Consider the following 14,234-nt stretch of genomic DNA (forward strand, 5'->3'; position numbering starts at 1 on the left):
AGAAGCTGGATCACTTAATGGAACTTAAGACTTGAATAATGCTTTAGAGGGATTGTTCCTCCAGCATAACAGTTGCTTCCCCAACAGAACTAATCTAAGCAGCGCCTTTATACTTTGTGGTTGAATAGTATATCCGATTTGAGCAGTGGCTAGTTTCTACATGATTCGGAGACACACGTCTGCCATGGGAATAAAAAAATAAAATTTGTCTGTTAAATTACACATAAATATAAGGTACCAATGTATTTTTAAAATACAGATTAAAATAACCACACTTGCATCGTGTACATACGAAAATACAGTATTTAATATTCAATATACACAGACACATTTATGATAAATGCAACTATGTGGCCATGCCAGTTCTTTCAGGGTTTTCGCTGTCCCCTGCTTCCACGTACATGGGAACAAAAATGCTTGGCTGTCGTTTCCTAGCTCTGGCGGACATCTTGGAGCAGTTTGTTAATCTCAGCCACTAGCTCGCTGGCATCCATGAGTTCGTGTTTGCCGTCACCGAGGTGGCTGAGCACGTTGTCAAAATCATCCTCCTCATAATTTTCAGGGATCTCCTCCATGGCCGGCAACCATTTTGAAGAAGGCTGCACGCTGGCATGAGTGCCAAGTGGGGGGGGGCCGGAGTTGGTGGTGGGGTTTTGAAAATGCGTACTGGCCGCCCAGGCCGCCACCCCTTGGGGGTAACCCACCGTCTTGGCTGACAGCGGTCCCTTCCGGCGTTCCAGAGAGTTGGATCGATCCATCTCGCCGCACTCAGGATAGGCGTCCAGGGAAGGGGGTAAGAGGCGCTGGAACACGTTGCTCATTTCTGAGAGCAGAGAGGACGTGCTGGTATCCTCGGAGTCCTCCTCGTTTGGGGAGTCCTTCCCAAAAGTGGAAAAACTCTTCTTCTTCTCACCGGAATCTACCGGCTGGGGGTCATCCTCAAGACTCGGATGCGGATGTTGCTGCTGGGGCTGTGCCGGGAATTCTTCCCCCGGAATAAACACGTTACTCCTATAATCAGAGGAAGGTGAGGGCAGAGGTGGCATCCAGCACTGGTCAGAGTGTCCCAGGACCCTGCACTCTTCCGTGCACAGCCTCATAGCTGCACTCAAGGAAAGCAGGGGGCATTCGTTATTATACTTCGTGTGACTCAAAATAATAGAAAAAAATTATCATTTTATCTTTTAAAACGTAGAATAAGACAATTTTAAACGATGACCAGGATACGAACCCATTATTATACACGTGAGGTAGACTACGATTACAACGTGGATTTGACTCCTGGTTTTATGGACCTGGGATATATCTGTTTTTGTCTATCAGATAAGCAAAGGAGGCTTATGGCTCATGTACTTCTCAGGGATATCGTCTGCTACTCATGTAATGAGAAAATGGATTGACAACTTACTAATGAAGAAGTTTGGAAAAGAGCTAAGGTGTGGGTGATGAAATATTTGCTGAACGTAAACTCTATAAAAACCCAGAGCTGGAAGGGGAAATCCATCACTTTAGAGTGCCACCAGATAAGCCTTGAGTAATACCATTGAGTACCTTCTAGATATTGAGGTCTATCTGACCTACTCTGCTTTTTTTTTTTTTTTTTTTTTTTTTTTTTGCGGTATGCGGGCCTCTCACTGCTGTGGCCTCTCCCGTTGCGGAGCACAGGCTCCGGACGCGCAGGCCCAGCGGCCATGGCTCACGGGCCCAGCCGCTCCGCGGCACGTGGGATCCTCCCGGACCGGGACACGAACCCGCGTCCCCTGCATCGGCAGGCGGATTCTCAACCACTGCGCCACCAGGGAAGCCCACCTACTCTGCTTTTAATGGAGGCATTGAGAATATAATAAGCTATCAGGTAATTATACTTATCAATCTCTCTTAAAAGTATTCTGGATTATTTATCGACTTGTTCCTTAAAACAGCAGTGCAAATTATCCTCAAATACCAGGCAGATATCTGCAGTTACCCTGTTAAGAAGTCTTTTAGAGGTTTTGAAATTCAAAGAGTCGGAAAAGTCATCAAAGGAAGAGGAATATGAAAAACCACGGGTTAGTTCTTCCAGATGTTATGATGCACTGTTGGAGTGTGAGTGTTTACACTGCTAGAAAATAATCGATGATATGAGAAAAGCAGAAAAATGAAGAGGGCAAAACTCTAAATATGGCAAATGTGATAACTAAACTACAGAACAACCAAAAATGCGAAGATGTAAAATATACTCCACAAACCATCCATCTTTTTCAGTGACAGCTTAGGTCTCTTCAATATCATGATTTCATTTTAGAGCAAATGACAGAATTCAGAAAATGCAAAGTAATTATCTTAGATTTGAATGAAAATTGGATTGATATCAGCCATTCTTACATATTCAGAGCTAATTCTGCAGATCTGGCTGCTTAGGAAAGATCTCTCTTCCTCCCAAGTTGTTGCTAAAAAAAGGCTGACTCTTGACCAATTCCAAATCCCTGGTCAGGGAAAGCTTATGTGCTTATAAGCCAGTGTGCTTATTGCTGTATCCACAGCACCTGGGAAAGGTCCAAAGTGTCTGCATAGAGTAGGCATTTGCTACATATTTTCTAATCATCAGGGAAATGCAAATTAAAAAGAACAATGAGAAATCACCTCAAACCAGTTTTATTACAGGATGGCTGTAATAAAACACAAACCAAAACAACCCAAACAATAACAGGTGGGGGGGGGGGTTGAGGAAAACTTGGAACCCTTGTACACTGTTGTGGGGAATGTAAAATGGTGAAACCAGTATGGAAAATAATATGGAGGTTACTCAAACAATTATAAAACAGAGAACTACCATATAAGCCAGTAATCCCATCTTTGGATATTTATCCAAAAGAACTGAAATCAGGATCTCGAAGAGATATTAGCATTCTTCTGTTCACTACAGCACTGTTCACAATAGCCAAGATGTGAAAACAACTAAATGTCCACCGAATGTTTAATGGAAATGTAGTATATGCATACAATGGAATATTATTCCACCTTAAAAAAGAAGAAGACTCTCTAATATATGATAGTGTGGATGGATCTTGAGGACATTAAGCTTAGCGAAATAAGCTAGTCACAGGAGGACACATAACTGCATGATCCCCTGTATATGAGGCGTCTAAAATGGTCAAATTCATAGAATCCAGGAGTGAAATGGTGGTCAGCAGGGATTAGGGAGAGGGGGAAATGGGGAATTGCTGATTAACAGGCATACATTTTCAGTTAAGCAAGATTAAGTTCAAGAGCTCCACTGTTCAACACTCTACCTACAGTTAATGCTACTATATTGTACAGTTAAAACTTCGTTAGCAGGGTAGATCCCGTATTTCGTGTTCTTATGCCTTAAAACAAAATTTTGGAAAAGATTTATGCACAAAAAAGAAAAGTGAAGAATAAATGTTGCCTTGCAGAAAAGGAGAAGGAAAGGACTTTGTTCAGAGGTGTGGAAGTCACTGCTTTTCATCATTTGAGCCTTGAAAGATAATTCTGTCCTTATACCTCATCCATTCTGGGCCTCAATTTTTTTTTTTTTTTTTTTTTTTTTTTTTTTTTTTTTTGCGGTACGCGGGCCTCTCACTGTTGTGGCCTCTCCCGTTGCGGACGCGCAGGCTCAGTGGCCATGGCTCACGGACCCAGCCGCCCCGGGGCACGTGGGATCCTCCCGGACCGGGGCACGAACCCGCGTCCCCTGCATCGGCAGGCGGACTCTCAACCACTGCGCCTCCAGGGAAGCCCGTGGGCCTCCATTTTTTAATAGAGAAGGGGTAAGTTGAGGGACAAAAATGAGAGCAAGAACTGTGAGAAGAAAGGTCTGCTTGCTAGGAAGGCTAGAAATTCAAAGTAGGGAAGATGCTGGATAGTGGGAAAGCCAGTCCCATGGGAATCACAATGGCATGACAGAAAGACAGCAATATTGAGAATCATTGTGTCATTTTGCTATGAAGAAGGGTTAAATTTAAATAAGCAAGAATAAAAAGATGTTTAGATGCGCTGACTTAATTCCTTTATTACTATTTGGAAATATTTACCAGCTATCGTTGTTCATCCTTTAAGGGTGGACAAAACCAAAATGTGTCGAAAGTAACTGGAATCCCTTCATAGCAGTGAGCTTTTCTAAGTACTGAAATAACTATCAAAGTGGTAATGAAATTCTTTTCCTAATTCCCTGAATCTCCGAAAATGGAAAGGAGACCTGTCTATATTGTCTTACTCACATCCTTTTAGAAGGAAGGGCAACAGACCTGATGACACCTCTTCATTTGGTTTCGGGTCTTTAATTCTGTGGGAAGGACTTAATTGTTTGATTGGCTTTGTTTTGTTTTGATGTTTAATGACATGGGGAAAAGGGAAAAATTACACAAGCTTCTAAGGATCCGGAGCATGATCGGCTTTCTGGAGAGCTGAACGTAATGAAAATAGCCATCAGTACCGTCTGGGTGATTCAAACAACAGTTCAAAGTAAAAATAAATTTGGTCATAGGAGTTTTTAGACAGGGAATGCTATTTTATAACTTCACAGTAAATACATGGGGCTTTAGTAATAAAAAAATTCATTAACATAAAAATTTAAAATTCAAAAAATATGAAAAATTGACGATAAAGACTAATGGAGAGAAGGAGGGGCAAAATAATAGAGATGGAAGAGCAGTGACACAGGAGAGGGCATTTCTTAATTTCATTGATATTTTCAAGCTTTTTCCTAAGACTCAACTGTTCGAAATCATCCTCAGTGTACATGTAACTTAGTGCCACAGATGTTCCACACCGTATCCAATGAATCAGAACTTGTTGGCTAGTGATGTAAGTAGCCAACCTTCCTGTCGCTCCTTGAAAACTCTGTCAGGTGGTTAAATTTCCTCTGGAAAGGGAAAGTCATGGGGAAACAGAGAACTCTTTCTTCCCACAGCCTGATGATGGCCAGTTTTGCCCCTGTGCTAGACCTTATAGATGGGACAGAAGAAGAAAAACATATGCCTACCATCTATCAAGCCATTAGTCATTGAGTGATCAGTCAATTATCTAGTAAGAGCCTGCCATATGTAAAGTGCTATGATAGCTTCCTGCCCTCAAATGGCTTCTGGTATAAGAATAATCAAGTGTTACAAATGAGGTCATAAATGCCCAGTTAAAGTGCCAAACTATACAGTGATGAGGGCATGTTAAAAAAAGAAAAAAAAAAAATACTGTACGATGTGACTTATATGTGGAATCTAAAAAACTACAACAAAGTAGTGAATATAACAAAAAAGAAGCAGACTCACGGATGTAGAGAACAAGCTAGTGGTTAACAGTGGAGAGAGGGAAGGGGGGAGGGGCAAGATAGGGGTAAGGGATTAAGCGGTACAAACTGTTAGGTATAAAATAAATAAGCTACAAGGATATATTGTACAGCACAGGGAATATAGCCAATATTCTATAATAACTGTAAATGGAGTATAACCTTTAAAAATTGTGAATCACTATATTGTACATCTATAACTTATATAATATTGTACAGCAACTCTACTTCAGTAAAAATAAAATTTTAAAAAAGAAAAGAAAAAAGAGTAGAGGTGGATGCTGAAGTAGTTAAAGGAAGAGCAACTTGAAACAACTTTGAGAGATGAATAGAAGACAAAGTGAAGAGAAGCCAGTTTTTCAGGTAGAAAGGTGACCTGAGCAAAGGATGGGTGTGTTACACAAAGAGAGGGCTCTGCCTATTGCAAAAGATACAAAAAAAAAATTTGAAAGTTAATAAGCAAGGAGTGGATTTCATTGGCCTTGGAATGCCAAGATAAATAGCTGAATCAGTTGTTGCCAGACAACAAAAGTCAATTATTGCTTTTGAAACAAAAAGTATAAATTAAAATGTTCTGAAAAAGTTGTTCAAGCTGTATGAAAGAAAGAAGCTACTGGAGAGTGAGTATCAATTCATGTGCTGGTACAGGAAACCAGCCATGGAAGAAAGGCCGGAAGTAGGATACCAGCCATGCGAATGGTGAGGACGTGGAATTAAAGACAAATGTTTGAATTAAGTAATCACAGATGATACAATGATAAAAAAATGGAATGCGCCTATCGAGAAGTATCACAAGAACATCCTGGTGTAGCTAGCACTTTGGGAAAAGCGAGATTTTGCAAGCATATGTGTAGTGTTGTGGTTCAAAGTTGACTGAGTAAGGAAGAAAGTATGTTGACTAACATTAGCCAACAGACAAAAATGCGTGCTGACTTTACTGCTCAGAATGCAGGACCCTCCTGTGGGAATTAATAGAATGAATGACCAGAAATGACCCTGTCTGGCAGGCAAAGCAACATCACATAATCTATATTTGATCACAGTCTAATGCAGAAAAAACATTGTTGGAATAAGACACTGAAGTTCTAAAAATATTCCTGCTTTAGAAAAACCGTGCTGATTTCTGTTAATGGCATTCAGATGTGGACTTACTTTTTTTTTTTTTTTTTTTTTTTCCTACTTGGGATATTTCCTGGGAATATAAAGTTTACAAATCACAAATTTTACACCCTAATGCGCCTGCAGAAGCTGCCAGGGTGAAGAATAAGCCAGAATATGGGTGATGTATCATCAGAATGATGGTCATAATTAAGGGATGGTTATCTTTGTACAGATATTTGATTATGCACATTTCTAATAGCCAACCGTGCATAAAGCTTAAGATATTTCATGGATCACTGGTGATTTCCTGGTGCTCTATGCCTCTAGAATACTTTCTACAACACCCCACAGAGAGACAGGTTGCTAGTCGGGCAGAAGTGTATGTATTCCGAGACAATCTATTGCAGTACGATGCCATACCCCAGCTCTCCCACCACACACCCAGATTAAGTATGACTGTGTAAATATGGAATTGTTTTCTAAAGAACCGTCTATATATTCACTGGTGTTGGTGAGAATATAAAGGTGAGCCTCTAACTTTGAAAAGAAATGTAACTTAGGAGGACACTCAGCTTACTCACTAAATAAGACTCACTATTATCTAGAGTTTATCGGTGTCTACCTGTTGCTTCCCAGATGTCTCTCTTCTTGAACATTTATTTTAATTACTTTAATTCAAGCATTAGGTAACTCTCCTGCCATGAACACAGCTGGTGGTGGTAACTTTGAAAATATAGGATAGAGTGACAGAGGCGTCGTGACCTTTTTTAAAATATTAGGCCATGATTAGCTATTGAATTATACCATTTCAGAATTATAAAAGGACTTTAGGTATAATTTAGGCTCAGAAATGGCGAGGTTATCTAAGTAGGAGCAGTTATTCTCCTTTTAACTATACTGATAGAATTGTGTCAATGAGTCGACTTTCTACAACTGAAAAAATAACATAGAATGAGATAATTGATATAATACCCATGATGTTACTTTTCTGTGTTATGAAATAATGTAATTTGGGAAATCATCTGATTCAAAATTAGAGTTCCATCAGGATCACAGAATCATAGAAATTCAGCCTGCTCTTTCATTTCATGGGTAAGATAAAACTGTTTCTCTTTGAGCAAGCTGTCTTAGGCCATATGTATTCCACTAGGTCTTCAAGGATTTCTCTTTAAATGGGTCTAGGGAGTCTATGCATTAAAAAAAGAAAAAGAAAAAGACACCATGGGTGACTGTAAGGATCTCGGCTCTCAATGTACATTGATTGTAGCCCTTCTTCCCATACATTCATCCTGCCAGAAATGCATATCTATTACGGTAATAGCATAATGAAATAAGCAGCATTTAATAGGTTACAGACGGTAGTACTGTAAGACTTCAGAATGTAAGAACAAATATGACGTTCAACATATTACAAAAAAATAAAAACCTGTTACTTTATATTATTCTTGATACATTAGTGTTTCATGAGTAGAGGGATAGGTTCAAATCTCACCTCTATCATGTACAAATTGCTGGATTTTGGATACTTTTTTTAACCTTTATAAGCTTCAGTTTTCAAGTCTAAAAAAAAAATATGAACACTACTGTTATTACCGCCACCATTGATTCCTACGTCAAAGTGTTACAAGAGGTTGTTCAGGTATAGAATTCCTCGTGGGCCCAGAGTGGGTGCTCCGGCGCCGCTGCTAACCACTGCTGCGACTGCTAGGGCTGATATTCATACCGCTACAGCTACCGCCACCACTACTCCTCCAATTTACGAGAGATCGAGTTCCTATGTACTGATTTCCCCGGAATTTCTCTGGCTCTCTGCAGCTCTCCCATGTCTATTTCCTAAACTCTCTTATTTATCTGTACTTAGAAAACAGTTGTTCCATGGACTCAGCAAGGTAATAGAGTTTTGTTCTGCCTTTCTTTCATTTATCACTTCACTTATTCATCTGTCAAGTGGCAGTTATTCGATCAACATTCCGTGGAATTTAGAAACATAAGTAGCCAAAGGAATATGTTCCTAAGGGTTGATATATTATTACAGTCTTTAGTAACAGGGTCGCTACAGTGATGCATGCAGTCAGTATTTACTCAGCGGGACCTGAGAGTTTCTACTGCAGGATTAGAGAGAAGGGAGTCTAAGGAAAATATAGCTCGTAACTTAATAGGGCCTCCTCCATCTAGCTGTGTAGTTATAAATTCCCCTCCTGGACTCCTGTTCCTCTTCCATTTACAGTGGACACATAAAATGAAAGGTGGCACAATTATTCCTTGCCTACCACCTACAGAGATGCATTCTTTCTCCTATTTTTAGTGATGAAAGTGTACCATTCCCTGGCGTATTTTAATCTCTGGTTATGCGACTTGGTTCCCATCGCAGGAAATGTGTCCTCCAAATTACAGTCCAGTTCACCGCTAGGCACCAAAACAGGCTCTCTGAATAAAAACAACCACCCCGTAATTTTACAGAGTTGCCCAAGAGTGTCCTATGGTGGTAGCAGATGGGGTGGAGAGAGGAGGGGAGTGGGGTCGTTTTCTCTCCTCCTCTCCCCACTCCTTCCTTCTTGTCCTCTTAAGCTCTCCTGCTTATTCCCTTTCTCTACCAACTGTTTACTATGAATTTTAATTAAACAGTTTAAAATCGTTTCAGTCTATGTTCACTGCTAACGGTGTGTGTATTACGGATACTTTAGTGCAAAGAACAAAGAAGAAATAAAAGCATGGGAGAAATTCCTCACTTCACTGGTGTGGTCGATCTGAAAAGAAGGATTTATCTATCACCACGCTCTTACCTGCTGGAATTCTTCCATCTGTAAGAAACAGGTCGCTGAATCCTTCGCCCAGAAGCCTGTCTATTGGAGAATCTCGCCCCAAATCATAATCACTGTCTCCCGCTTCACTATCACCGCGGCCACTGTCTTTCAAGCTAAACTTGTCCATGTCTTGAAGGGCATATCTAGAAGGAGAAATCAGAGAAAGTATAGATTTTAGTCTGCAGCATTCGTGTTACCTGAGACTTCATAGGTGGCACAAGGGTAATTCATACCTATAGCTCCTGGAATATTTGTTTCCTCGAAAACTTGGCCTTGGTTGATACTGTCCCTGGTGAAGCATTGAAAGAAGCTGGGAGACCTGCTGGAAACCAAACAGACAGTACTGATTCCTGGAAACAAATCCCCCAATACTCAAAAGCCTGCAGCAAGCAAATACAGTTACTCACTATTTCATGCTAATTAATTGAACATACTATCTCCGTTCTAAAGATTTACACATGCTAGACTCTGAAGGACCACTCAGCCAGCCACCAGACGGAACTGAAATACATCCCAGAGACATTCGGATGCTCTCATACAGCTGACGTTCTCTTTTTGAAAGAGGACTCCTTTATAGAAAACTGATTGATTCCCTCTGTCTTATAGTGCAGATAAAAGTGATCAGTTATAAAAATACATGGGAAATGCTGTAAAATACATTCTAACACATGTAGTTAAACTAATGTCTGAAACATTTCAAAAGCTGAACAAATGACCCCAGTTTCTTATTTTTCTTAGAGACCACAACTATTGAGAATAAAGCCAGCCTGTTTATGTCTAGCTTGAAGTATCATAATCTGAGGATAACGGGACTCTAACTAGATAGTCTTTTGCTAGCTTCACATTTACTTTTCAATATTACACATGGTACATGCAAGTAAATTCTTTATGAAAAACTTAAGACAGTATGCAAAAGGTGTGTATACTTGCTCTACCTACATAATGTAACTGGTATCCTATTTGATTTGCATATTGTTAGTATTGTTACTTAGCAATGGAAACGTTTAAGAACTAACACATACACAACTTCTGATCCCTAACGGCTGACTTTGTCAGTGAATAGGTGGAGGGTATGATCTTACCTCAACAGCAGGGGTGGCATGGGTGAGTTCTAATGAGAAATTCTCTGGCACGTGGTTCGATGAGATTGTCACCAAACTGTTGAGGGACTGGTGACTGTTGTGACTCTGCCGGCTGCCCATTTGCCCTCTTTCTAAGGTAGGAGATGAAGAAGGAGACGGCCTGTGATGAGATCTGATGGGCAGAGTGCCATTTACGGTAGGCACCAACGTGATGTCCCCTTTGTGGATCTGCCTGGAGGGTCTTTTTGGGTGATGCTGGTAAGTTGATTCCGCTACCCTGCAGTTGTAGGATCTAGTGTCTTTCTTTTCTCGGTGACACCTAGTTGCAAACAGCACCATAATAACCAACAACACTGCACAAATTGCTCCCAAGGAAATGATTATAATCATGGAGACATCCAGGGATGCCTGGCTTACTGAGGTCATTGCTGTACTTGTCACTGACTCTGCATATTCAAAGATCATACACTTCAGAAGGACTTTGGTATGCAGCTGAGGATTGCCTTTGTCCTGGATGATAACTGAGAGCTCCCATTCTGTGTAGGGAACAGATTCCATGCTGACGTTGGTATGGATGTCACATGATCGTGGATCAATTACAAAGATGTTCTCCTCATTACCTGCTACTATGGAGCAGCTGAGTTCAGCATTCACACCAGAGTCTCTGTCCATTGCCCTTATTCTTGTGACGTGAAAGCCGCTTTCAGCCCCTTTGGGGATGGAGATTTCTGCAGTATTATTGCGCAGTGCAGGCCCTATAACCACAGGGGCGTTATCGTTTTCGTCAATGATGGTGAACGCAACTGTGGTATTGCTTACAAGCTGCTTTGGACTTCCACCGTCTCTTGCTTCGACCACAAAAGTAATCTGACTCAACTCCTCATGGTCAAAGATTCTGAGGGCGTAGACGGCTCCGTTAGACGGGTCAATGGTTACATATGTAGTTATGGAACTTCCCAGGATAGAGCTCTCCAGAATGGTATATGTCACTTGCCCATTTTCTCCAAGATCAGGATCTGTGGCCGTAACAGTGGTGATATATGCCCCTGGCGAGTTATTCTCTGAGATTGCAAATTCGTATCGACTTCTCTGGAAGTGGGGTGGGTTGTCATTTACATCATTGACTTGAACAGTAAAATGTTTTACTGTTGAGAGACTGGGTGTCCCCTTGTCCTCTGCGATTACAGTCAAACTGTATTCAGACCTCTTTTCCCTATCCAGCGTGGCATTTGTCAAGATCAAATAATTGTTTTCGTACGTCTTCTGAAGCTTAAAGTGACCATGTCCGTGAAGCCTACAGACTATTTCTCCATTCAGCCCAGAATCCTTGTCCTGAACCCTGACCAAGGCAACAAATGTGTCAATAGGATCCCCTTCAAAAATATAAGATATTTCTTCTTTTCCAGGGGACATGAGGTTTATGTTAATTTCAGGTTTATTGTCATTAACATCCACAACCTTAATTATAATCTTGCAATGAGCTGGGATTGAATTGGGACCCAAATCCTGGGCCTGAACATCAATCTCATAGGACTTGGTGATTTCATAATCCACTTGCTTGAAAAGAGTCAAATGTCCTCTTTCTGAATCAATCTTAAAAGTCTCTATAATTTTGGGAGACACATGACTGCTGAAGGAATAGACGATTTTCCCATTAGCGCCCTCATCTGGATCAGTGGCATTCAGATCTAGCAGCAAAGTGCCAATGGGGGAGTTTTCTAAGAGCTGTATTATATAAGACTGCTGCTCAAAAGCAGGGCTGTTGTCATTAGAGTCTGAAATGCTGATTTTTAGTATGGATGAGCCGGACCTCTGAGGCACCCCCATGTCCGAGGCGGTGAGCTGAAGCTCATAGCTTGACTTCAGCTCCCGATCGAGCTCTCTAACCACTATGAGCTCTGCATACTTAGCTCCATCAGTCCTAGTCCGAACCTCGATATTAAAAAAATCATTGGCAGAGAGAGAGTACGTGTGGAGGGAATTTTCCCCAACATCCGGATCAAATGCACTGTCCAGAGGGATACGAGTCCCAACTGCCGCACTCTCTGATATCTCAATTGGTATGAGAGGCCTTGAAAACTGGGGAGAATTGTCATTAATATCCAGCACTTCAACTTCAATGTGGAAAAGCTGCAGATGCTCAGTGGGTAGCGTGATCACATCAAACTCTATGGAACAGTTCAAGTTTTTCTGGCATAGTTGCTCGCGGTCAATTTTTGCCCCTATGCTGATTTCCCCGCTATCCTCGTTGACCACGAGTAGAGGGGAATTTCCCCTTTGCATGGCTCGGAAGCGGACAGTAAAAGGATTCGGTAGCTTAACTAAAACATCAGCCACATCCTCTGATAGTCTTGCAATGACCGAGCCAACTGTCTGCTCCTCATAAATCCTGTATTTCAGATTCTTGCCCAGTACGTCGGAGTTGAAAGACACCACCAGGAGTGCAAAAACAAATCTAAAGTGCATTTTAGCATTCATCGGGCACAGCGGTCAGTTTTAGGAGATTCCTCTCACAGAGCAAGTTAAACCAGCAAAGCAATTTCCCTCAACTTCCTTTGGCACCTTAAAAGCTAGGCTACATTTGGTACTCGAAACTTGAAAGCGTCTCTTAATAACACAGCACAGCAATTAACAGCTCGCAAACGTTTGTTTCATACACACCGTGTCACGCCTTCCAGATCTTATCGGCGTGGAGTCCAGTCCTTGCATTGGTGCGGCTGTGGGTCCCCCTGGCAGGCGAAAGGGCGTCACGTCCGCGTTTTCCCCCTTGTGCAGCCGGCGTCCGTCTATCGCAGGGCGCTGGCGGAGTCCGCAGTGGCTCTTTTCGCAGCGATTCTTTTCTCCTTTTCTCCGCTCGGCTGCAGACCAAGCGCCCGCGACTGCTGACTCCAGCCTAAGATCGGTCCAACTTCGCTTCAACTCAGACAAAGCTCTCTTGCCCCGCGTGCGTTGAATCGCTTCCAGCCAATCAGCGTCCTTCCAAATCTGAAGCCGGTGGAGTCCGCAAAGCGAGGGCGGGGCGGGCGGGTGGGAGAAGGAGGGAGACGGAGCGAGACGGAGGAGGAGGATCCGAGAGGCTCCCCACCTCCACGCCTCCCCTCCCCTCCCCTCCCCTCCCCTCCCCCGCCCCGCTCCGTCCCCCGCGTTCACTTTCTCCGAGCGTGCCACGACAAAGGAGAGACAAATGACAGAAGACAAACTTTAAATCAACTTCTGGTCGCCTTGATTTATATGGCATTTTAAATTGGCCTGGTTTTCTTAATTGCCCTTTCTTCTTCCACAAACATGCAATCATCTTGCTTTTCATAGTCCTTAAGTACTGGTTTTACTTAAAATACCTCTAAGTGCATTTTGTTGGTGGAGGAATTTAATAAAATGTGAAAACTTGCTTCTAATTAGGCTTCTCAGCCCGCCTCCTTCCCCTCCCCCTCTGTAAATACTCGGGGCTTTCTCCTTCTGGGAGCGCAAGCAGATTTTCTTGGGGCTCTGTTTTAAAGAACGCAACAAGCAAAGAGGTTTCATTTTCTGTTTTTCTTTCATCTTTGTTCCTTGAAGATAGGAAAGGGGCTATTTTCCACTCTTGATTTCTCTTAATTAGCAAGGATTTAAAGGAACACCAAAGCATTTGAAACTAATTAACAATGCAGTTCTACCTCATGACACTCCCTTCCTCGAGTTTGGGCAAAATTGGCTATGATGTTTCTTTGTCCTGTACTTCAGAAAATCCTGTTTACCTTTGGTAAAAGACATTCCATGCTTTAGCATGTCCATTTCTACCATAAGGTACTAGCTCTACGCGGTGAGTCTTCACAATGAATACTTGGGGGGACATGGACTCAGCAGTTTACACGTCAAATTTTTATGATATATGTATTATGTATGAAAACACTTTTAGGATATGTATTTTAAAAACCCAAAGATTGTTTACATTGAAGAATAAAATGCCTGAGCTGAAAATTGCAT

The 14,234-nt window shown here is 41.8% G+C and overlaps 1 protein-coding gene across 4 annotated transcripts; it reads right to left on the minus strand.

The window, feature by feature from the left end:
* Window positions 1–275: 275 nt before the first annotated feature.
* On the minus strand, window positions 276–13,226 carry PCDH18 (protocadherin 18). Of its 4 annotated transcripts, none has more exons than XM_059066456.2 (4): window positions 10,272–13,226; window positions 9,423–9,511; window positions 9,169–9,332; window positions 276–1,102 (listed from the first exon to the last, which is right to left on the minus strand). In XM_059066456.2, the coding sequence occupies exons 1-4, from the start codon at window positions 12,747–12,749 to the stop codon at window positions 432–434; spliced, it is 3,402 nt and encodes a 1,133-aa protein (XP_058922439.1). In that variant the 5' UTR covers window positions 12,750–13,226; the 3' UTR covers window positions 276–431. The 4 variants fall into 4 exon arrangements, with proteins under 4 accessions (XP_058922439.1, XP_058922440.1, XP_066892781.1 ...); XM_059066457.2 differs by having other exon boundaries at window positions 9,423–9,508; window positions 10,272–13,203; XM_067036680.1 differs by having other exon boundaries at window positions 276–1,011; window positions 9,423–9,508; window positions 10,272–13,182.
* Window positions 13,227–14,234: the final 1,008 nt, after the last annotated feature.

The sequence above is a fragment of the Kogia breviceps genome, chromosome 6 (assembly GCF_026419965.1).
Source record: "Kogia breviceps isolate mKogBre1 chromosome 6, mKogBre1 haplotype 1, whole genome shotgun sequence".
NCBI lineage: Eukaryota > Metazoa > Chordata > Mammalia > Artiodactyla > Physeteridae > Kogia > Kogia breviceps.

Bases quoted from the DNA above. Each gene is read 5' to 3' on its own strand.
- PCDH18 (XM_059066456.2), bottom strand. From the start codon at position 12,749: ATGAATGCTAAAATGCACTTTAGATTTGTTTTTGCACTCCTGGTGGTG. The intron at 9,333-9,422 runs GTATGAATTACC...TTCTCCTTCTAG, and splicing joins AAATATTCCAGGAGCTATAG to ATATGCCCTTCAAGACATGG. The intron at 1,103-9,168 runs GTAAGAGCGTGG...CCTTGAGTGCAG, and splicing joins AGATGGAAGAATTCCAGCAG to CTATGAGGCTGTGCACGGAA.